The 24,061-nt window shown below is 47.2% G+C and overlaps 1 protein-coding gene across 1 annotated transcript; it reads left to right on the top strand.

Moving 5' to 3' along the window:
- The first annotated feature begins 1,079 nt into the window (after positions 1-1,079).
- LOC128969804 (serum paraoxonase/arylesterase 2) lies at positions 1,080-22,076 on the top strand. Its single transcript, XM_054384746.1, has 10 exons — positions 1,080-1,153; positions 6,312-6,382; positions 11,671-11,726; positions 12,802-12,967; positions 14,252-14,378; positions 15,047-15,247; positions 15,884-15,965; positions 16,486-16,614; positions 17,971-18,139; positions 21,835-22,076. The coding sequence occupies exons 1-9, from the start codon at positions 1,080-1,082 to the stop codon at positions 18,127-18,129; spliced, it is 1,065 nt and encodes a 354-aa protein (XP_054240721.1). The 3' UTR covers positions 18,130-18,139; positions 21,835-22,076.
- The last annotated feature ends 1,985 nt before the right edge of the window (positions 22,077-24,061 follow it).

Below are 24,061 nucleotides of genomic sequence, written 5' to 3'. Positions count from 1 at the left end.
ACTCATAACTGCATTGCCAAAGTATTTACGATGGATTTACACTAAAGTTTATAGGTCAGAATATTATTCTGGAGCACTTTTGGTTGGCTGATCTGACTAAATGCAGAGGCATAATATTATTGACTAGACCCTTCAGACTATGAAAGATGTTGAGGATTTTAAGCTACGCAGGGCATTGAGGGCAAATCTGATCAGCTAGTGAGGAGTCAGTGCTTGTTGACTCAGAGGTGTGGGCATGAAGACAAGGCAAACATGAGGAAGCTGGCAGAAACCAACCTTGGTGTTGCTGCAGTTTAGAAACAAGCAGAAGATGTCAACACAATGCGCAGTTTCAAGGAGAGTGTAAGGAGATCTTAAACTGAACTCACTGGTGTTGCCAAATGCAGATCTGAGAACTTGGGGGAGAGCAGCTGAAGCATTTTCCAGTAGAGAAAGACCTGGGAGCACTGATTGGCTGCCATCTGAAGATGACCCAGGGTGTGTCCAGGTGGCCAAGAAGGCCACCAGAATACTGGCCTGTAGCAGGAACAGTGTGACCAGCAGGACCAGAGAAGGGATTGTCCCCATGGACTCAGAATACCTTGAGTCCTGGGTTCGGTTTTGGAGCACTCACTCCAAGAAAGACGTTGAGGTGCTGGAGCAGGTCCAGAGCAGGGCAACAAAGCTGAGGAAGGGTCTGGAGAACAGGTCTGGTGAGGAGCAGCTGATGAACTGAGGTTGTTCAATCTGAAGAAAAGGAGGCTATGGGGAAGCCTTCTGGCTCTCAACAACTCCCTGAAAGGAGGCTGTAGCCAGGTGGGTTTGGTCTCTTTTGCACCAGAACACAGAATCCAGAACTGTGTCCTCCTGTCTGGGTGCTGCAGTGTGGTGCCTCCATAGCTACACTCGTTCGGGCTCCTTCTGCCCTGGAGCGTCAGCCCTGTCCCTGCAGCCCGCTGGCCGCTGCCGGCCAGAGCCGCTTTTGCAGGGCAGGTCACCGGTTCCCTGCCGTCGCTCGGGGCGGGCCGGGAGGGGGGCCGGGCCGGCAGCCTGCGGTGAGTGCAGCGCCGTGCCGGGGCGCGGCCGAGCCGGGAGCGAGCATGGGGAAGCTGCTGGCGCTGGCTCTCGTCGGGATAGCGGCAGCTTTGGTAGCCGAGCGGCTGCTGGCGTTGCGGTGAGTTACCAGGGGTCGCCGGACGGCCCGCAGCGGGGAGGGGAGACAAGGTCCCGTCGGGGAACGGAGGTGCGGGGCCCAGGGGGGTACCGAGGATGGGCTGTAGGGGCTCGGACCTGCGGGCGGTGCAGGGGAGACTGAACTGACGCCTCAGGGTCGGTGCCGAATCGGGCAGGGGATGACGGTCGCACCCCTCCGAGCGTGGAGGCACTTCAGCGCCTTCTCGGGCCTGACTTCAGGGAACAAACACCTGGCTCCAGCCTCCTTTCAGGGAGTTGTGAGTGAGGTTTCCTCTCAGCTGCCTTCAGGCTATACAACCGCAGCTCCCTCAGCTGCTCCTCAGCAGCCTTGTTGTCCAGACCTTTCACCAGCTCTGTTGCCCTTCTCTGGACCCGCTCCAGCCAGGTGAAGGTCCATCATCACTCTTGTCATAATCATCATTGCTATCTTCATCACTATCAAGTTAAACAGTTTTCCCTGGACAAAAACTATCCAGTGGCCTGCCCAGCAGTGTCCCGTGCATCCTCTCTATGGCATAAACTCACCACAGGAGCATTTGTCCAAGCAGAAATGCCGTTTGCAATGAGGGGGATGGGAAATTCTCCCCAGGATTTCTGCCCCTCTCTTTGGGGTCAAGGGTGCCCAAAAGGGGAGAGGACGTCTTGTGGCAGGGGGTCTGCTACCTCTGTTTTTGTAGAAGCTGCAGTTAAGGGGGATGTGCCAAAACTGGGATCTGTGAATGTCCATCATTTCCTTCCCATAGCATAAACAGTAAGTCAAAATCAGGTTCCCAGAAACTTGTGGTGTTTTCTGCTGAAGCTGGCATTTGGATAACAATAATCCCTGTGTACATGAGGTTTCCTTTGAAGGAGCACAGACTTCTGTGATGGTAAATTGGAGCCTCAGTCACTATGAGCTAAAGTACCCAGCCACATCATGCTCTATATCGTACACCTCATGTCATGAGGTGTGAATGCGAACATTGTTAGAGCAGCTTCAGACCACAGGGACTCCAAGCACCCGACTTCAAAGCAGTGATATCCAGCTAATTGATCTCTGGGTAGGTAGCAATTGTAGCTCATTACAGAAGGAGGGCTGTGCTGCCTGAACCCAGGTGCCTCACATACATTTTATATCTTGCACTATTCCACCACAAGTGTTGCTAATAACCAGGGTGGTAGCAGGACCCACCTACCCTGGAGTTGCTCTAGGTGGAATGGCAGAGCTGGAAAACACTTCCAGGCTTTTGTACAGTGAAGCATTTCAATGCGCTATGAAAAGCAAGGGATCCCACGTCCCTTCCAAGTTGAAGGGACAAATGCAGCATTTAGTATCTGGCAAGTTGAATCTCCTGGTAGAAGTAGGATCCCTGCCATCTCTGTAGCTCTCTGTGGGTTTTTCTTGTGTGCTGTGTTTTCAGCAAACTGCAGCCTAGCAGTGGTCTTAAGATGGTTGCAGAGCTTGGAAATACAACTTCAGATAACAAAGTGCTCTTAAATAATTTAATACAGCCTTGAGAAGAGAAACTCTGGGTGGTGTTAACTCTTGCCAGGCCTCTCTATTATCCATCCCCCGCCCCGAAGGCAGGAATCCAGCAGACTATTTGCTGTTTCTTCTGAGTTTGATACCTTGTGTTCAGGTAGTATGACACAAGAATCTGTGAAATACTTAAAGATAAGGCTTGAAGAATTGTTACAAGTCTCATAGAAACTCAATTCTTCTTCAGTCAGGTTTATGTATCTTCTACACTCTTGATAGCTACCAAATGGACTTGAGTAGGACTTGTGCAGCAGAAAACTGGTGAAGTCCTTGTATGTTACCAACTGAAATGACACTGTTTCCACTGCTGACGTTTTAAATTGCTAATTCTTCTCTGAAGGTCTGAGCAAATTTGCAAAACTTGAATGTGAATTATACTTTTTTTTCCCCCTCAAAACAACATGCATGTGATATTATTGCTCATGTACAGATACATTTACATGCAGACACAGTGTTATCATTTCATAACACTCTGTTCTGATAGGGTGCTCAGCTTGCACGCTGTTTAAAACAGAAGTGTGCTTCCAGAAAGATCCTCACCATACAGAGATCAGTTGGAACAAGTCCAGAGAAGGGCCACAAAGGTGATCTGGGGGCTGGAACATGTCTGCTATGAGGATAGACTGAGGGACCTGGGATTGTTCAGCCTGGAGAAGACTCCAGGGGGACCTTGTAACTGCCTTCCAATGCCTGAAAGGAACCTACAGGAAGGCTGGAGAGGGACTTTTTACAAGAGTGTCCACTAATAGGACAAGGGGAAATGGATTTAAAGTGAAGGTTTGTATTGGATCTTAGGAAGAAATTCTTCAGTATGAGGGTGGCAAAACTCTGGAATGGATTGTCCAAAGAGATTGTGGATGCCCCCTCCCTGGAGATGTTCAAGGCCAGGTTAGATGGGGCCTTGAGTAACCTGGTCTAGTTGAGAGCTGTCCCTGCCTATGGAATGGAGGTTGGATTAGATGATCTCTAAGGTCTCTTTCAGCCTAAGCCATTCTATGATTGGGAAAGAACTGGGAACAAACCCCAAAATAACAGATGATTTTCAGTCCTATCAGTAAAAAAGATCTGGGACTGGTTAGTCTAGAGAAGACAAAAACTGAAAGAGGTCTTGGAATATGCAGCAGGTTGCTGCAGAAGGAAAGGGGGTGACTGCCATTTGTGTCCTACAATGTGAGACAGTGGGTGGATGACTGAAACTGGGAAGAGAAGACTGAGTGGGAAAAGGCATTATGCACAGGGGTTGCACCAAGCAACAAAATTCCTGCTGCTTTGGAAGTTGCATCTCCCACAGTTTGCAGGTTTGCTGTGTTTTCAGTATGGGTAGTAGTTATCTGGGCCATCTGGCTTAGTAGCTAAGGCTGTCTGAGCTAGATAAACTGACACATTTTGGAAAAGCTGCTCTAAATACTGCAGGCTTGTGACCAGTGTCCTTTTGAATTATTCTCATTCCAGTCCATGAAGTGTTTCCCTGGGAATGCTGTCAGGATATCATCATCCCTTGTTGGCTGCTGGCTGAGTTCCGGCTGTGCTTTTGGTGCAGTCTGCCTAGGAGAGGCTGATGCAGATAGGAAAGGGACAATCCCTCAACAGGCAGCACTGTGGACTTGGAGCATGATTGCCCTAAGCCACCCCTATTGGTTCAGTTCTGCTGGGATGCCAAGGGGCAAAGGGAGACCTGGTATCTCTTCTGTACAGCTTGTGGGCTGAGAACCAGTGTAATTCCCTGTCAGAACTCCTGAGCTGAGGGAGAGGGCTTGGGAGAATTTAACTTGACTCCTTTCCCTTGATGTCCTCTGTGCTTTTTACCCTTTTTTTTTTCCCCCTCTGGCCTTATGTTAACAATCTGTGTCAATTCTATAGCATTAAAGCAACTCAGAATTCTTAATTAAGTGATTAAAAAACTGCAGGACTGACATACCATATGGTGCTCTCAGCCATATCACATATTTTTCATACCTTAGATTAATAGTGCTGTTTAGTTTATGTTTTTGCCTGAAACTGTAACATAAACATGGCTGGGTTTAGCTATGGGATCTTTGCATTCAGAATTGCTTGGGGTTGGAGCAAGTACAGCCTCAGCACATACTACAGACATGCAAAGGAGTGACTGGGTTAGTTTAAGAGCTTTCTCTTAGGAAAAAAAAAAAAAAAGAAATATTCTAATGTGCTAGCTTGAACATTCTTACATAGAGACACAACATATTTTCTTATGGCACTAGGGACCAGAGTGGTCAAACACTTCAGTGCTACTAGTGAGTCATAGAATCATAGAACTGCTGAGGTTGGAGGAGACCTTTGAGAGCATCAAGTTCAAGTGCTCACCTAGAGCTCACAATCCCACCACTACTGCTAAGCTACTACCACTAAACCCTAAGCACCACATCCAGATATCTTTTAAGTACCTCCAGAAATGGTGACTCCACCACTTCCTTGGGCAGCCTGTTCCCAAGCTTGATAACCCTTTCTGTGAAGAAAATTTTCCTATTATCCAACATGAACCTCCCATGGCAAAAATTGAAGCCATTTCCTCTTTGTCCTGTTAACTGCTGCATGTGAGAAGAGACTGACACCCACTTTGCTGTAGCCTCCTTTCATAGAGTTGTAGAGGGTGATGAGGTCTTCCTTCAGCCTCCTCTTCTGAAGACTAAACAACCCCAGTCCCTTCAGCTGCTCCTCATAAGACTCGTGTTCAAGGCCCTTCACCAGATTTGTTACCATTCTCTGGACCTGTTCCTGCACCTCCAATGTCTTTCTTGTAGCAAGAGGCCCAAAATTGAATGCAGTACTTGAGGTGTGGTGTGGCCTGACCAGTGCTGAGTGGAGTGGGACAATTGCATCCCTAGACAAATCTATGTGAAAAGCACCTCCTAGTGAGGCTCCTTTCATACAGATTTGTAGACAGCTTGGAATCCAAGAGATGGAGAAATAGGAACTCAAGTAGTTTCTTGCCTCTGTCTGCTTGTCCAGTAAATCATGAGCCAGAGATCAAGTTTTGTGGGCACTGAGGAATGAAATAAGCACTACTGAAGGATAATGCTCTGGGTGGGCACCAGCAGAAAAGAAGAATGGGCAAGCTGATTGCTAAAAACTGTACTACCAAGTCCTACCAGCTGTTAGGAAATAGATATTCCTACCTTGCAACTACACTGTTGCTACCTTTGAATGTGGACTAAGAAATGTAGAAAGTGCAACTGCTGATAGCCTGTCCACCAAAAATAGCCAATGGGTTGGGGTAGAAGGTTGCCCTCTCCTCATTTGAAATGCTGATCCTAACTGTGGGGTGCTACTATATTTAGGTGGCTGAAACCTGAAGAAAGTGTGGCTATGATATTTTATCGTTTGAGCTGCAGTGGGGTCATGGAAGCTTGCTCCTGAAGCTCATGAACCAAGTCAGGTTCATGAAGTTATTCAGTGCAAGAGAATCACTTAATCCCTGCCTGTGTGGAGCCATCACAGCGATTTGGAGCAATTGCTGTTGTCAGTTCTGGGTTTTGCTTATTCAGTGTTTTACAGATGATTTGTTGCAGTGATATGACAGACAACAAACCGAGGATCAAGCGAGGATTTTACCTGTGCAAAGCTGGCTGTATGCTGTTAATCCTGCTCTTCCCTCCTGCAGGAACAGGCTCAATGCTTCCCGGGAAGTAGCTCCGGTAACCCTCCCGAACTGCCGCCTCATTAAAGGCATTGGTACGTGCTCCAAATGACTCAGTGCATTGCTTTTGTCCAGCTTGCTTTTGCAACTACTTCTCAAAGCCAGCTTCCTAAGCCTCATCCTGAAAACAATTTGACTTTCATTTGATGCTTGGACTCTGCAGTAGGGAGAAACTGTGGGAAGAAATTATACTGAAAATCAAACTAGTTTGGTTTAATACTTTTTGCTTTTGGTATTTGATCTTCCTGATGCAGGATCAAGTCTGCTGTCACTGCAGCTGTTCAGACAGTTGCTCAGCCCTTTGCCAGCTTGGTTGCAGATTCACAGATTGCATCAGGTTGGAAGGGACCCTCAAAGGTTATCTTATTCAACCCTGCTGGCAGTCAGCAGGGACACCTCCAACTAGGTTAGGCTGCCCAGGGCCACATCAATTCTGATCCTGAATGTCTGCAGGGATGGGGCCTCAACCACATCCCTGGGCAACGTGTTTCAGAATTTCACCATTCTCATGGTAAAGAACTTCCTCCTAATGTCCAACCTAAATCTACTCTGCTCCAGTTTCAAACCATTGCCCCTTGTTCTATCACTACAGGCCCTTCTAAAGAGTCCCTCCCTGGCCTTCCTGTAGGTCCCCTTCAGATACTGAAATGTAGTTATAAGGTTTCCCTGGAGAATTCTCTTCTCAGGCAGAACAGCCCCAACTCTTTCAACCTATTGTTTCAGATTTATTAGACAAAGCTGGCTTGTGCTAGGGAGGGGAAGCAGCAACTCCCTTCTTGGATGTTCTGGCAGAATTGATAGGTCTTTGCTGGCATGCATATAGTCCCACTGCAGAAACTGCAACTTTTATTCATTATTGAGAAGGAGCAAAACAATCAAGGAAGAGAGATGATGTCTGATCATCAAATAAAACGAAGAAGCAGTGACGCACAAGGTTTGTTTTGCTGTTGTGGCATCTCCTTCTCTGGAGACTTTCCAGACCTGTCTGAATGCATTCTTGTGTTGCCTGCCCTGGGTGATTCTGCTTTGGCAGAGGGATTGGACTAGACAATTTCCAGGGATCCCTTCCAACCTCTACCATTCTGTGATTCTGATCCCTTTCTTCAAAATTCATGCCTTGCAAACACTTCTGTGTTGCTAAGCCACTTAGGAAATTATTTGGCCTTTAGACGAGGGTGTGCAGAATCTCCAGGCAGGTGGCTACAGGTGCTTGTCAGCTCATGACATGTTGAAGAGAGGCCAAACTACCAGGCTGGAAGCTTTTGCAAGAAGGCCACAGGCGCGTGGTGAAGGAGTGGCAACTGAATGCCAGCTGGGATTGCTCACTTTAGTGCCTCATTTTGCAGAGATTTAGGAGCAAGCTGGTCCCATGTGGTGCAAATAGCAGACAGAAGCTTGGCATGGTTGCACAATTCAGCTGTGTGGTTTCAAAGAGCAAAGGGTCATATTTGTCATCTTAGCTTGGTTTGCAGAGAGGTTTAACAGGGTGGCTGAAATGTTGACTTTGTACTTTGGATCATTTATTTAGCACACGGCAACGTTTCTATCGTTTCTATCTTGTTTTGTTTCTCTTCCTTTAGGATAAGCAGGGTATAAAATGGATAGCTTTACATTTCATAGCTTTTTTATCTTCTTTTCCCCCAAACTGTCATTTTTTAAACTTAATACAGGCTTAATGGCTGGGGTTTATTCTCCTCCTCAGTATTTTTGGGAATGTCTGAAATTCTGTTGAATTTTGCCTAGATTTTGCTTGTGTAAAAAAAAAAAAATAGTCACTGAATGAGCTTTAAGAGCTTTGCCTTTGGGGCTTGCTGAGTCACTGAGTTGATTTCATAAATCTTGCTTCTTCCTTGTGTCAGGAATCAAACATCTTTGTAAAGTCAAATTACTGCTGTCTGCAGAGCTCCTTTGCCCAAGGTTATGTGCAGAAGGAATTTCACTTAAAAAGTTTTCTGAGTCTTCTAGATTGAGCTGAAAGTTACTCAAGGAGGACTCTGAGTAATGCTTATTTGATGGTGTTTAACAGAAAACTAATTGCTGAGTAATTCTTTGAAGCACATCACTATTGCATTCTCTACAAGACTTTTTGCATCATGTTGTCTCTGTTGAGGAAAGAAGGAAAGCTGGAAATTGCAAATACAGATGTGTTTAATTAATGAACAGTTATCTCATTTTGGATGCCTGATATTTACATGGAGAATCTGAGAACCTGGCTCTGCTCAGAGGCTGAGAGAGTCGGAGTTGTTCAGCCTGGAGAATGCTCCAGGGAAACCTTAGAGCAGCCTTTCAGTATTTGAAGGGGGTCTCCAGGAGAGCTGGAGAGGGACTTTTAGCAAAGCTATGAACTGACAGGACAAGGGGTAATGGCTTCAAATTGGAAGGCATTAGGAAGCAATTCTTTCCCATGAAGGTGGTGAGGCACTGGTTGCCCAGAGAAGTTGTGGAAACTGCAAGCCTGGAAGTGTTCAAAGGCAGGCTGGCTGCAGCCTTGAGCAAGCTGATCTAGTAGAAGGTATCCTTGCCCATGGCAGGGGGTTAGAACTAGATGATCTTTAAAGTTCTTTCCCTCCCAAAGCATTCTATGATTCTTCCTTTAAAATACTGTGTCAAAATTGAATAAACAGTCTGTCTTTATTTTAATATTTAAAATAGTTCTTCTGGCCTCTTAAATGGGACACAGGTAATGAGCTGGATTAGCTCTGAATAAAATTATCTTAAGCTATTCATCTTGCCCATGGAAGAGTAAACATCTGGTGTGGGCTTTCATAAACAACTTAGAAGTGATGCATCTGTATTAAGGGAAGCAAACCCAGAGTGAACGGGAAAAAAGATTCTGGTCAACACTTTTCTTTCTGCAGAATTTTTTCTCTCTCATTTTAAGACTTTGATTTTTTTTTTAATATCATGCAATGTACAGACAGATGCAAATACTGAAAAAAACCCAAACCTGAAGCTTGTCCTAAACCTCACTCACAGGTATGCAGAAAAAGCTGCAGATGTAGAATAAACAGGGTCTTCTGAATTATGGTAGTCAGCTGTTGGTACTGTTTATAGCAGAATCATAGAATGGTTTGGGTTGAAAGGGACCTCCAAAGGTCATCTAGTCCAGCCCCTCTGCAGTCAGCAGGGACATCCTCCACTCAGAGCCTTGTCCAGCCTCACCTTGAATATCTCCAGGGATAGGGCCTCCACCAGCTCCCTGGGCAACCTGTTCCAGCATTCCAGCACCCTCATGGTACAGAACTTGCTCCTCACATCCAATCTAAATCTGCTCTGCTCTCATTTCAAACCCTTCCCCTTGTCCTGTCCCTGCAGGCCTTTGCAAACAGTCCTACTGCAGCCTTCTTGTAGCCCCCTCCAGGTACTGGCAGGCTGCTGTTAGGTGTCCTCAGAGCCTTCTCTTCTGCAGGCTGAACAACCCCAGCTCCCTCAGCCTGTCCTTGTAGCAGAGGTGCTCCAGGCTCCTGATCATTTTCATGTCCCTCCTCTGGACCCTCTCCATCAGGTCCATCTCCTTCCTGTATTGAGGACTCCTGAGCTGAATGCAGTACTGCAGGTGAGGTCTCACCAGAGCAAAGTGGCAGAACCATCTCTCTCCATCTGCTGGCCACATCAACAATAAATTAACTGCATGCCCTAAACTAATTCCTATGATAGAAACTGCTAGAAATACTTGCTTCTTGGCACAGTTCCTGGGGTATTGGCAAAATAGTCACTTACTTTGGGACATGAAATCCAGGTGATTTTTTTTGTTGGATGCACCTGTAGAATACATCATAGTAAGATAAAATAAAGACCAAAACCTATCCCCCACAATTCTAGGGTAGACAGAGACCAAGAGTGGGGCAAAGAAAAGGAGCTTGCTGCTTAAACCAGAGCATGAGCCAAGCTGAAACAACACAACTCCAAAGCTTCAGTTGGAAAATACCGGTTCTAAATGTCTCTCGGCACATCAGTGCAGATGTCTGCCTCCTGCCAGGAGCCCAGCTGACATTCAGAACCAAAACCTAGGAGGTGGATAATGGGATGTCTCCCAAAATTTGTTCTTGAGACATTTTGCATTTCAGAAGGCAGGGATGCTCCACTTGTTAGATATGGGATGGGGCTTGCTTGCTGAGGCTGAGCAGAAGCTGGCTATGTCTCTCTCCCCTGTGCCTCTGGAAGAAGTTGTGTCACCAGATCTCCCCAGAGCTGAGCCTGGGAGGAACTTGCCTGAATGGGGGAATTTGAGGATCAGATTCCTCCCCACAGAGCTGTTTGGTGGCTTCAGGGTGAATTGCAGCCCAGCTGAACTAGTGCTGGGATAAAGAGGAGTTACATAAAAGCAAACAAAAAACCCAGCTCAGATTTGCAGGCGCTTCCCTGGAAGGAGATGCCAAGGGTGGTGTGAACTTTGTAGGGTGCTCTATGGCCAAGCAGGAGGGGTTGTGGAAAGCTGGGCAAACTGTATGGAAGCTCTGTTAAAGAAAACCTGCAGAGCAATTTCCTCCTTGAAGCAAATGCTCCCGGGTGGGTTTAATCCAGCCATCCTTTGGGGAGTGGCTTGAGGGGAGTGCTGGTTGTGCTGGTGACTTGGAGAGCAGAGGGAAGGCTTCTCAGGGCAGCAGTCAAAATCTGGGATGGCAAACAGGCTTTGGCATCAGACTAAAAGCTCTGTGGAGAGTACTTGATCAAACCCTAAAATTGTGTTTTTACTAAAGGGATTTTATTTTTTTCTAGCAGGGAAAAATATTACAGGAACTGCAGGAACTGGCAATAGTGGAAATGCTTACCCAGAGTTAAAAGTGTGGTCTAACTATTAAAGCCCCAGCTGTTAAAGACAGGTTCTCTGTCACTTGAAGCATCCCAGCTCAGTCAGAATTAGTGTGTGCAGTTTCCAGAGCTGCCTTCTGCAAGTGCTGGGGCTGAGTGATGGGTACAGTCCTGCCCTGAAAATCCCAGCACTAACTGCTTGCAGCAGAACATTATCATCAAAAGTGGGTGATTCATCCCCTGCCACCCCAGGGCACATGAAGCCTGCAGGGACAGTGACTCCACCACCTCCCTGGGCAACCTGTTCCAATGCCTGACCAGGAGACCGCTTGGCCACCACAGGGGCACCTCTAAACCCCCAGAAAGATAGGAACCCCCAGAGTAATTTCTTACCCTGGCCTGCCACTGCCTTCTGCTACCACTTCTAATGCGATGTGAACTTTTCTGCTGCGCTTGTGCAGTCGTATCAGAAAGGGACATTCCTGAGAGCTGGACTTGTACTAAAAATGAGGTTTTTTGATGGAAAATATTTAATATAATCTGAGGAAGCCTCTTTATCTCTGTCTTGCAGAAACTGGTTCAGAAGACATCGACATACTTCCCAATGGCCTGGCTTTCATTAGCTCTGTAAGTGCCCATGCCTCCTCCCCATGGAGGGGCCCTCCCTGCTTCCTTATCTACAGAAGCCACAGGTGAAAATTGCAAGATGGACTTTTTTCCTACAAGGCTGACTGGCTCCACAGAAACAGCCCAGATTTTTATCAGCTTAGCTGCTGTTTTCTTCTGCTTGAGCAAGTGGACTCCTTGTGACTGAAGTGGTGGTGGTGGCTGACACATGTGTCCTCCTGCACTGGCTTATCTGCCCACATAATCTTTCATTTCTTTCACACTGCTTCCTTGACATGTTGACAGTTCAACTTTCCCTTATTAAGAAGGTGTGTTAATTCCCTGACTTAAAAAAAAATACCAGATTTTATGTGTTGATTTTGTTTTTTAGCCTTTAGGGCACAGATTTTCAAGCTTTTCTTTGCAGGATGACTAGTGATTATTTTCTCAAGCAGAAGCTGATGTTCTCATCCACACGCTCCAAGGACATCCAGGGAATGATAAGGTTGCAAAATTCATGCCAGAAATTGTGAGCTGTCACACCACTGCTATTCCCTGTGGCTTTACCATGTTGGATACAGTCAGTGGTGCTGTACTTCCAGTTTGTCCTTCCCTAGTGTGGGCTTGATTTGCAGAGTGGTTTGACATATGGGGAGCACCCACCAAGGTGGTGTCTTGGTGGTGCCATCCATGCAGCCTGCTCCCTCTGCACTACAATCAAGGGCTCACCAGGGAAAGCAGAGCTGGTCCCTCTCTGTCCATCTTGGCATGGTGGGCTGAAGCACAGGGACACCTAAAGGCTTCTTAAAGCCTGGAACAGGCTTCCCAGGGAGGTGGTTAAATCCATATCCCTGAAGGTGTTTCAGAGAGGCAGATGTGGTGCTGAGTAACATGGTTTAGCACCAGCCTTGGCAGAGTGAGAGAATGGTTGGACTTAATGATCTTAAAGGTCTTTTCCAACCAAAACTATTCTGTGATTCCATGACGTCCTGATGTGTGCTTGCAAGCCTGACCAAGCCTCCAGCATTTTCAGCCCTGTGATGCTTCCCTTTACCTTTTTTTCCAGGAATGATTTTTATATGTTTTGATTTTACAGGGCTTGAAATATCCAGGAATAAAAAGCCTTGCACCAGACAAGCCAGGAGAAATATTTTTGATGGATTTAAATGAAAATAACCCCAGAGCAGTGTCACTGAGAGTCAGCCGAGGGTTTGACCTGGCATCATTTAACCCTCATGGAATCAGCACCTATACAGACAAAGGTAAAGCTGTCTGAGGCAGATCTCAGCCTCAAGAGCACAAACAGAAATACCTCTGTAGCCTTGCACTGTACCTCCACTGCTCTTGCTGGGAGAGAGAAAGCTTTTTCAGGCTGTTTTGTCTTTCTAGAGCTCTTTTCTAAATGCCATCTGCTAAAACAAGCATCTTTGCTCAGTTATCTCAGGCTGACTGAGGCAGAAAGATGCCCTATAGGACACCTATAGGAAAGAAAATACTGGAAAAGTCTGATAAGTTGAAAACCACAAAAAAGCTTTTTTTACCAATTTACATGTCTCACCCAGGGCTCAAGGGTTTTGAGGAGCAGTGACCTCAAAAAAGAGGAGGCTGTGACTAAGAGTGACCAGAATGGAGACTTTTGTGGCTAAACAGTAAATTATCAAATCATTGCAAGCTAACAAAATCTCTGATACACTACAGCCAGCCATAGAATGCAGAGGGTTGGAAGGGACCCTTAAAGGTCATCTTGTCCAACCCACCCTGCAGTGAGCAGGGACATCTCCAACTAGATCAGGTTGCTCAGGACCCCATCACGTTTGACCTTGAATGTCTCCAGGGACGGGGCATCCACCACTGTCCCCATACTGTGACTGCATGGGGACTTAGGTCAAGCTGCAGCAATGGTTCTCTTTCTCTAGCTATTTGCAAACTCCTATTTCCCTTGCCTTCAGGGAAAGGATAGGGAGAGGAAGAATGGCATGAAAGGTATTTTATTGGTAGCCAGAGCTTGCCATAGGACAATATGTCTTGGAGAGGAGAACATGGCAATGGTTTTAAACTAGAGCAGGGTAGATTTAGGTTAGACATTAGGAACAAGCTGTTCACAATGAGGGTAGTAAAATACTGCAACAAGTTGCCCAGACAGGTTGTGGATTCTCCATCTCTGGAGACCTGCCTGGATGCCATCTTGTTCTAGGTGAACCTGCTCAGGGAAGGTTGTTGGACTCCAGAGATCTTCTAACCCCTGTCATTCTGTAGTTGTGTGATGAAGACATGATTTCTTTCTTCCTTGGTAGAACTAGCAAAGATGTAGTTTACACAGCAGTTCCCTATAGAGTGAGCCTGGGAGAAGAGCAGCTGGAGCTCTGGAGCCAGTTGCACTGGCACCCTGCATTACTTTGGTGCTTGTCCTTCTACCTCTGAGGAGCTGAGAGACAAATGCACAAAATCCAACATGTACTCTGTACTGGGGGCTGCTTCAGAGCTGTGGGTGCTTAGCCATGCAGACAGGTGCAGAAAATTCAGCTGTTTCCATCTCTTTTTTCAAGATGACACTGTGTACCTCTTTGTTGTGAACCATCCCCAGCAGAAGAGCACAGTAGAATTGTTTAAGTTTATGGAAGATGACAATTCTCTTCTGCACCTGAAAACGATCCGACATGACCTCCTGATAAGGTACTGGAGCTAAATACTGGCCTCACAGGAACAGGCTGCCTTGGTAAAAGCCAGAGTGGGAGGTTTTCTCTTTCTCAGCTTTGCTGTTTCTCTTACTGATTGCTGCTTCTCTGTGTAATCAAAACTTTATCCTTTTCTCATGTAATCCACTCTTGGGTCTCTTTCTTCCCTTTCCCCCCGCCTTTCCCCCTTTTCCCCCCCCTTTCCTCCTTTTTCGCCCCCTTTCCTTCTTCCCCCCCCTTTCCCCCTACCCTTTCTCCCTTTTCCACCCCCTTTCCCCCCTTTATTTCCCCCTTTCCCCCCTTTATTTCCCCCTTTCCCCCCTTTATTTCCCCCTTTCCCCCTTTATTTCCCCCTTTCCCCCTTTATTTTCCCCCTTCCCCCTTTATTTCCCACTTTCCCCCTTTTCCCCACTCCCCTTCCCCCTTCCCCCTCCCAATGGACTTACAGGCAAATAACCAGAACTCTAACTGATACCTCATGGTACTGTTCAGGTCTCAGCACTGTATAGTCCTGGTTTGTATAAAAGCAAACAGAAGTAAAAAGGGATCTAAATAACTCAGTGTCTGTCTGAAGTGAGATGACCATGTCCTGGGTGGATTCTGGGCAGTCCTGCAATGCTTTCATTTAGTTCTTTTATTTTTCTCTGTCTCTTTTTATTTTGTTAGTGTGAACGATATAGTAGCTATGGGACCAGACAGTTTCTATGCCACCAATGACCACTACTTCACTGATTTCATCTTGATGGCCTTGGAGATGTTCTTGGGTTTAACTTGGTCAAATGTTGTTTACTACAGTCCAAAAGAAGTTAGGGAAGTAGCAGCTGGGTTTTATTCAGCCAATGGAATTAACACCTCACCAGACAGAAAGTAAGTTTCTTGTTGCCTTAGATTTTGTTTGCTCACACAAAAGAATCCCCAAATTCTGATTTGTAGCTGTGGTCCTTCTGTGGCTAAGTGTCTAAGCTGACTTGTGTAAGGTAAGGTGCTACCTGCACAATCTCACTGATGTGGAGGATTTGCAGAGCAGAACTCTTGTGTCTTGTTCTTAATTAGAGGCCATGCTTCTGGCTTTGCACAGGATCAAAAGCTGCTGCACTTCAACCAGCCATAGGTATATTGCTTGTAAGGATTCATGGGGCAGGATTTCTGCAAGGGGGGAATGCTCCACAGTCTGAGAGCCTGCCTAACGGAGTCAACCAGCCTGGAGGTGTACATAAGTGATCTTAAATTTGAAGAAAAGTGTATTTGTGGGCCTTAGGATCCAAGGTCTGTGTCAGTGTCACAATGGCACTGAGAAGACCTGGCACAGCGTGAAGCTACAGTGGTGTCCCAGCAGGCTGGCTTCAGTTCACTGACCTGTGGTCTGCTTGCAGTATCTGTTGCTCTGTGAGAACTGTGAGCTGGATTTCCTCATGGGAAGAGCTGGGCTTGCACAGGAGGAACTGGCTGGTTTTGGTGTCTGCTTACTCATCTGTATCTCTTAAAAGCTGCTTTCTTTTGAAGGTACATCTATGTTGCAGATGTACTTGACCACAATATCCATGTTATGGAGAAACATGCCAACTGGAGTCTAACCCATGTGAAGGTAAGGTGCTGCTGTTCCATGGAAAAGAGGCCTGTGTGAATGTTGGACAGATTAGTCCCCATGAATGCTTGAGATTTCAGCCTGACCATGTGTAAAGTTCTGGTCTGGATGGCTCCTGATGTGGGTTTGCAGCAGGGCAGTGTGCCCCTTACACATCTTCAGGTCTTCCACTCTCACACCAGCAAGCAGAGGTGGATCCTTGGGTGTACTGTAGAGCCACAGTGGAGATCTGCCTCAGTCAGTCTGGGTCACATAACCAAGCACTGAAGCCATCAATAAGCACAAGTGTAGGTAGGGAGGATTGGAGTAGCAAGCAGGTTTGTCATGGCACAGAGGAGGGTATGGAGCACACCAGGGGCAAAGTGTAACAGCACTGGAGGAGAAAAGACTTCTTAACAATCAAAGTTCTGTCAGCTGGGAGCACTGGACAAGGCTGTTGGTTATGTTCTGGTTTGCTTCCAGGACTTACACTTGCTTTAACTTCTCTGTTTTCCTCACTTTTTCCCTCTGTGTTGGACAGACCCTGCAGCTGGACACATTGCTCGATAACTTGTTTGTTGACCCTCACACTGGAGACATCTGGACAGGATGTCATCCCAATGGCATGAAGCTGTTCTACAGTGATCCTGACAATCTGCCTGCATCTGAGGTACCTTGTGGGAGAAGTCACTGGTCTCTGGGCTGTGTTTCTGCCAGAAAGTTGCTGTTCAAATCTCCCTACTCTAACTTAGCTCTGCGTTACACAGAGAAGTGTCTGGGCAGCCTTTGTGAAAGCCAAGGCTTAGCTGGCTTCCAGCTTATAGCTTCTGCTCTCAAGGGGAAAGCCTGCACAGTACATGCTCACTAACAAACACCTATTCAGTTCCTTAGCAGACAACAGAATCATTTCCACCCAGTAGCTCAGCTCAGCCATTCTGGACACCTCAGGCTGCTTTCTGTGCAGCTGTGGCTGTTCAATCAGACTTTGATGAACTTGTTAATGACTGAGCCAGCACCAAACAAAAAATAATTGAGTGCAAAGCATGACTAGAAACGTTGGCACTGGAATGATTTATCTGTGCCAGTGTAGTTCCTCAGTAGGTGACACTGGCCTTCTTCTTCCCTTCTGAAATCAATGAGGTACTGGCATCAGTATGCTAGCAGCTGGGATCGCAGGGGCCTGGTTAGTGTCGTTTGACTTCAGCCTTGTCTGAAGCTCTTCATAAGACACTTCTCAAAATTAACATGTTCAGTAGCAGATTTATCATCACAGAATCATAGAATGGTTTAGGTTGGAAGGGATCTTAAAGATCATCCAATTCCAAACCTCTCTGCCATGGGTAGGGACACCTTCCACTAGACCAAATTGCTTAAAGAAGGCCTCATCCAGCCTGGCTTTGAACATTCCAGGGAAGGGGCATCCTCCCTGGGCAACCTGTCCCAGTGTCTGACCACTCTCACTGTAAAGATTTTCTCCCTAATCTCCAGTCTAATGCTCCCCGCCTCAAGCTTCAATCCATTCCCTCTCACCCTATCACTACAAGCCCTTGTCAAAAGTCCCTTCCCAGCTTTCTTGTAGCCCCCTTCAGGTACTGGAAGGCTGCACTAAGGTCTCCCTGTAGCTGCCTTCTCTCCAGGCTGAACAACTCAAACCTTCTCAGCCTGTCTTGTATACAGGAGGTGCTCCAGCCCTCTGATTATCTTTGTGGTTTCCTCTGACCTGCTCCAGCAGGTCCGTGTCCCTCTGTGCTGTATGCAGTGGTGCAGGTGGGGTGTCACCAGAGCAGAGGGGCAGAATCACCTGCTTTGCCCTGCCGGTCACACTGCTTTGGATGCAGTCATCATGGGCAGTGTTTCACTGCCGCAGCATGTGTGGCCCTACCACAGGAGTCACTCGGCTGCAGCCACCAGCAGCTGCTCAACCTAACTAACTTGTTTCCAGCTAACATCCTGCTGTTCCCTCGGGGGGTGGAGGCCTTTCACCCGTGGTCATTTCAGCAGCTGTGTCCCTCTCCCCCCGGGGCAGGTGCTGCACATCCAGGACATGCTGGGGGAGCGGCCAGTGGTGACGCGCGTCTACGCTGACGACGGCTCCGTGCTGCAGGGCAGCTCCGTGGCAGCTGTCTACGAGGGCAAGCTGCTTATTGGCACTGTCTTCCACAGAGCTCTCTACTGTGAGCTGTAGCTCAGAGAGGGTAAGATCTGCTGCACTGGAATGAATTGAATTCCTTGAGAACTTAGCTTCTGCTAGATTGCTTGTCATCAACATCTGGGCCATTCCAGGGACTACTGTGCTAAGGGTTCTCCTTCCAGACCTTTCTCTTGGTTTTCCCTAATGCTCCTAAAATAACTGGGAGGAGAATGGAGAATAAATGTTATTTCAGTCTCACTTCTTCCTTCATCCCCCTTCAAGTCATCTCCTAACCTGACTTCAGTTTCATAATTTGCCTTAATCCTCCTGAGGAAAGAGGACGGCATCCCTTTGGGTGGTTTCTTACTGAGTCTTCCAAAGGGAGTTTAAAAAAAAAAGCCTTTTTTTTTGTTATCTGAAGAGTGGGAAACAACTCCTGAGCTCCTTCAGTGAAAAGTGCATTAACAACTGCTGTCTGTCACAGCAAAGGAAACATTTCTGAGCTCTTTGCCACAGTGACCTCCCCTTGGTGTTGGTCACCCACTTCCAGTCCATATCAAGCGGATTCCTGCTATGCTGCTCTGCAGCAGGCACCTGCTTCACCTTCATCCAGTGTCAGTTATGGGTAAGGTTATCCACTGCTGACAGACCTGTCCAGCTTCCCACCAGCTGGTGTTTTTTAGCATGGTGTTAGCTAGCAGTCACTTGTCACAAACCAAACTGAGTCCCTTCAAGCTGGAAACCAGTTTTCTGCTTTCCAATTTGCACAGCAAGATGCCAGTTTGGCAGAAGTCCCTCTTTGAGCCACCAACTTCCTGCCCCTGGAGTGAGCTCTTCTTTCATAGTTTAGATGTCCTTACCCACAGGTCAGCTCCTCCTGCTCCTGTAGTCCTCAGAGTTCCCATCTTTGATCACTCACCACTGGTTTTGTCAGAGATGCTGCCATGTGGTAATAGAGAAGGCTCTGTGTTACCTGCAGTGCCACTTCTCAGCAGCTTGGCTGCCTCTCCAAACAATGTCACGAGATAGACCTGGGGGCCACCACCCAGCTGCATCCTTTAGCTGATGCAACAGCATTTCCTTGCTGCTGTTCTCCCACTGCTTTGTGGACCACGGCGGCAGGTTGCCCATGAAGCAGCAGCTAAGGATGAGAAAGAGCCAGCTCCTGGGTGTTAATTGCTGTTCTGGCCTTGCTGCTCTCTCCTGCTATCTGCTTTGCCACCAGCCACAGTCCCCTTTAATGAGAGGGAGTGCAGTACTTTGAAAGCACAGGAGCACTTCTGCCTACAAGGCAGAACAAATAACCTGCTCTGTAGCAGCCTGAGCATGGAGCCAACAGACAGAATGTGTGCAGACCTTCATCTGGCTTTGGGTTTTGCCAGGAGGTGTTCCTGTAGGGGTAAGGTTTGGGGAGCAGCAGCCCTGACCAGCACATCTCTTGGCTCCTGCACCTGCTTTTTAACACAAAACAACCCTGATGGCTTTCATCCCCTGTTATAAAGGAGTAACTGCTCCTTCTCCAAGGGAAAGGGACAGCAAGGAGTCAGGGCAAGGGCCTATTCTCAAGACCTTATTTTTAAAAGATTAAAAAAAAAAGAAAAAAGAATCAAGCAATATTCTCAATACCTGGGCTTGCAACTCAGAGAAGGGCATCAGCCATCATTTTTTACAAGCTGTAGTGTTTGGAGCAGTTCTTGAGCATTTCAGAAACCAAAGTGCAGGTGTCTGAGACAACCTGCACAAAGAACAAGGCCATGGTAGAGTTAGAGAATGGTTGGACTGAATGATCTTAAAGGTCTTTTCCAACCAAAACCATTCTATGATGACTCCTCCAAGCTTAGGAGGCTGCTGAGCAGACAGTGTCAGTAGTGGACTGAGAGCTTCTTACCATACCTATTTTAATTAAGATAATAATTGTCTGGATTGAGGATTCTTTTATCTTCTTGCAGGTGGTGGCCACATTAGCAGCAAGGAAGATTTCTGAGTCAGCTGCAGGGAAACACAGACTGGGTTAAGACAGATTAACTACAGAGTGTTTGGCCTAGATTCTGCCAGATGTAAATCCAGTGAAATGGCAACACAAATTGGACAGCCTGTCCCCTTCTGCTTCTCCCTCACTGAATGCTTCAAAGAAATACAAACATCTGAGGCATGTTCAGAACTGCTGTGCTGTCTGAAGTGCCCAATACCACCAACCTAACACTTAGGTGTAAAACCACAGGATCACAGGATGTTAGGGGTTCGAAGGGACTTCTGGAGACCTTCGGGTCCACATTCCCCTGCCAGAGCAGGACCATGGAATCAGCAGAGGCTGTCCCTTCCTTCCTGACACCCAGCCCTCAGATATTTATAGACATTTATTAGATCCCCTCTCAGTCTTCTCCTCTCCAGACTGGACAGCCCCAGGTCTCTCAACCCTTCCTCATAAGGCAGTGCTCCAGTCCCTTAATCATCCTTGTAGCCTTCCATTGGACTCTCAAGTAGATCCCTGCCGCTCCTGAACTGGGGAGCCCAGAACTGGGTGCAGTATTCCAGGTGAGGTCTCACTAGGGCAGAGTAGAATCATAGAATCATAGTCAGGGTTGGAAGGGACCACAAGGATCATCCAGTTCCAACCCCCCTGCATTGGCAGGGACACCTCACACTAGATCAGGCTGGCCAGAGCCTCATCCAGCCTGGCCTTAAACACCTCCAGTGATGGGGCCTCAACCACCTCCCTGGACAACCCATTCCAGGCTCTCACCACTCTCATGGTGAAGAACTTCCTCACATCCAGCCTGAATCTCCCCACTTCCAGCTGTATTCCATTCCCCCTAGTCCTATCACTACCTGATATCCTAAAAAGTCCCTCCCCACCTTTCTTGTAGGCCCCCTTCAGATATTGAAAGGCCACAATAAGGTCACCTCGGAGCCTTCTCTTCTCCAGACTGAACAGCCCCAACTCTTTCAGTCTCTCCTCATAGGAGAGGTGCTCCAGCCCTCTGATCATCCTCATGGCCCTTCTCTGGACACGTTCCAGCATGTCCAGATCCCTCTTGTAATAGGGGCTCCAGAACTGGACACGGTACTCCAGGTGGGGTCTCACCAGAGCTGAGTAGAGGGGGAGAATCACCTCCCTTGACCTGCTGGCCACACTTCTCTTGATGCAGCCCAGGCTTTGGTTGGCGTTCTGGGCTGCAAGTGCACACTGACAGCTCATGTTGAGCTTCTTGTCCACCAGCACCCCCAAGTCCCTCTCCTCAGGGCTGCTTTCCAGCCACTCACTGCCCAGCCTGGATTTGTGCTTGGGATTGCCTCGACCCAGATGCAGGACCTTGCGTTTTGTCTTGTTGAACCTCATGAGGTTGGCTTGTGCCCACCTCTCCAGCCTCTCCAGGTCCCTCTGGATGGCATCCCTTCCCTCCAGCTGTCTGCTGCACCACACAGCTTGGTGTCATCAGCAAACTTGGTGAGGGTGCACTCAATGCCACTGTCCATGTCACCAACAAAGATGTTGAACAAGACTGGTCCCAGGACTGAGCCCTGAGGGACTCTGCTTGTCACTGGCCTCCACTGGGACATGGAGCCATTGACAGTCACTCTTTGGGTAGAGTTGAAATGTTTTCTGTACCAAAACTAACCCAAGGCTTTTCAGCATCAGCAGCCTATTTTCACATCACTCTGCAGGCTACATTTCACTTGCATAAGAACAACAACAAAAAATGGCCATTCTCTTTACTTACTCTCATTTTTTTTTCTTGCATTTTAACATAATTACAGATGAGATCCACTCAGAGGCCTGTGAATCATGGCAATTGGGCCAAGAGCTGGCATTGAAATAATCTCCACTGAGCAGAAGGAAGGAAAGAACAATCAGGGCAAGATCCATGTCCTTCCCCTCACAGTCTGCCCCATGCAGCAACAGCTGTCCAGTCGTGCTCTCTGTTATTTTCTCTGGAATGACCAAGAAATGGGCAAGAAAAGTGAGGACTCGATACAAATGGTAATAAAGATTCAGGATTTCTCAGTTTATTGCATTCGTTGTCTAACAACAAGAATACTCATTGGCAAGAAAGTTATTTACACTAACAAATCAATTTGAAACCACGAGGCTTTGTTGTTTGTATTTAAACTGTAAGAAAACAAAGGGCCACCATGATGGATGTTTTTTGATGTCTCCCAATAACTAAGTATTAACCAAAGTTGGAGGTGTTTTTTGGGGGGAGGAAGGGGGGAGAACTTAACAATCTAGAGAAGTTCATAGCAACCAAGCACAAGAGAGCAAGCTCAGACATGGCACTACTGTGTCTTTCATGCAGATGATCATGTACAAATGAAAAGTTCAGGAAAACATGCACTTCATATACATTTGACCTCTCGGAAAAAGAAAGAAAAGGAAAATCTTGGAAGCTCAACCACCTCTCTTCCACCATAGAAAAAGAAACCATGTGAGTAGCCAATTTGTACAGTGAGCACAGTGCAGTTTAGTCTTTTAGCTGCCAGGTCTTCTAGCAATGGCTGGCACTTGTCAGTGGCCAGTGAGATACCTCTGCAATGGGATTGGAAAAGAGGAAAGCAGTATGGCAGTCTAAAGGATTCTCTGTGCACGCCCCACTTTCAGGTGGGCTGCCTGCTCTGCATCCCCCTTTCCTTCACACACTCCTGTACCAGGCTCTAAACCCACTTCTGCTGGTGCCAGTGACAAATCTGCCAGCAGGATACTCAAGCTCCTGGGTTACGGGAGACGGGACCCCATCTCATGAGCTGTGCGCCCTCCTCACCTCTCCTCACTCTGCCAAACTCAGCAGAGCAGGTTTCACAAACCCTCCAGCTCATTCCTAACACAGTGCAGCCTTCCCCAAGAAACAGGCAGCTCAAGGCACTGCTGCCAAGCCTTCCAGTAAGACATGGACTTGTGAAATCACTACTTCATGCCAACAGCATAAGTACCAGTTAGTACTGCCAGTTAGTCGCAGAAGGCTCAGTTTGTGAGGGATTGGAGGCATGACTAAGGTATCACAACTTTGAAAAAATCAGTTTTATACATGGAAAAGTACAGCAAAATCCACACAGGAGGTCAACCATAGGGACTGTGCAACCCACACTCCACTGTACTGTGTGGGTAGGTCACCTTGGATGTCACTCATAATCCTTCTCAAAAGCAAGCTGCTGAAAGTGCTCCAATGGAAATCAAAAGTTAGGGTTAAAAATACACAAAAAGATTTCCTTCCTAGAATAGTGCCACTCCAATAAACCAATCCTGCCAACCTCCTGCCCCTTAGAACATTTCTAGAAAGACTGATTTGAATTCTTTTCAATCACTAATTTACCAAAACTAAACCAAACCCATCCACCTGCTCTTGTGCACTCTGCAACCTGTTTTGACTGGTAAAGACTCACAGGTTGATTAAAGAGGTGCTGCTTTGTTCAAATATCTGGGTTTCAAGTGGTTTGGGCCCTAACATCCTGAGGTTTTCAAGTTAGGGAGAGCAGAGAGGGAAGGAAGTGCTAAGAAGGGTCCAGCTCCTCCATCACTTTGATGACAGTGCAGGGACAAGGCCACACCTAAAAAGAGCAGGATCACATTTTGCATTTGCCTTGCCAGTATTTTCTCTCTGCAAACACAGGGCTAATAAATCAACACAAGCCTTAATTCCTGCAGACTGCCCCTAAATTTCAGCAGTGAAAACCAGAGCAGCCTGCAGTGCAGATGCCATGGAGAACTGCAGCTCAAGCTGCGCAAACCTTGCCTTTGGATTTGCAGCGCTGTGCTAGTGCCTGGAATGGTAATTCACGGCCACACACAACTAAAGGAGGATCCTCTTCCTTCCTACTGCAGAACTGGATTCTGCACCCACTGACAGGAGTGGTGTTTCTTTCCCTGATGGAAAACTAGGACACAACTCATTCCCCAAAACCACACAGCATTGCCCACCTCTTACTCACCAGCATGTGTGCCAGGAGGTGACGATGGAGCTGCTCAGGAGGACTTCGATGGGAGTGATGA

The sequence above is a fragment of the Indicator indicator genome, chromosome 11 (genome assembly GCF_027791375.1).
Source record: "Indicator indicator isolate 239-I01 chromosome 11, UM_Iind_1.1, whole genome shotgun sequence".
NCBI classification, from domain to species: Eukaryota; Metazoa; Chordata; class Aves; order Piciformes; family Indicatoridae; genus Indicator; species Indicator indicator.
Note: the sequence above shows the minus strand (reverse complement) of the source record. Positions and strands in the feature narration are given on the sequence as shown.

Bases quoted from the DNA above. Each gene is read 5' to 3' on its own strand.
- LOC128969804 (XM_054384746.1), top strand. From the start codon at position 1,080: ATGGGGAAGCTGCTGGCGCTGGCTCTCGTCGGGATAGCGGCAGCTTTG. The intron at 14,379-15,046 runs GTACTGGAGCTA...TTATTTTGTTAG, and splicing joins CGACATGACCTCCTGATAAG to TGTGAACGATATAGTAGCTA. The intron at 16,615-17,970 runs GTACCTTGTGGG...CCCCCGGGGCAG, and splicing joins ACAATCTGCCTGCATCTGAG to GTGCTGCACATCCAGGACAT.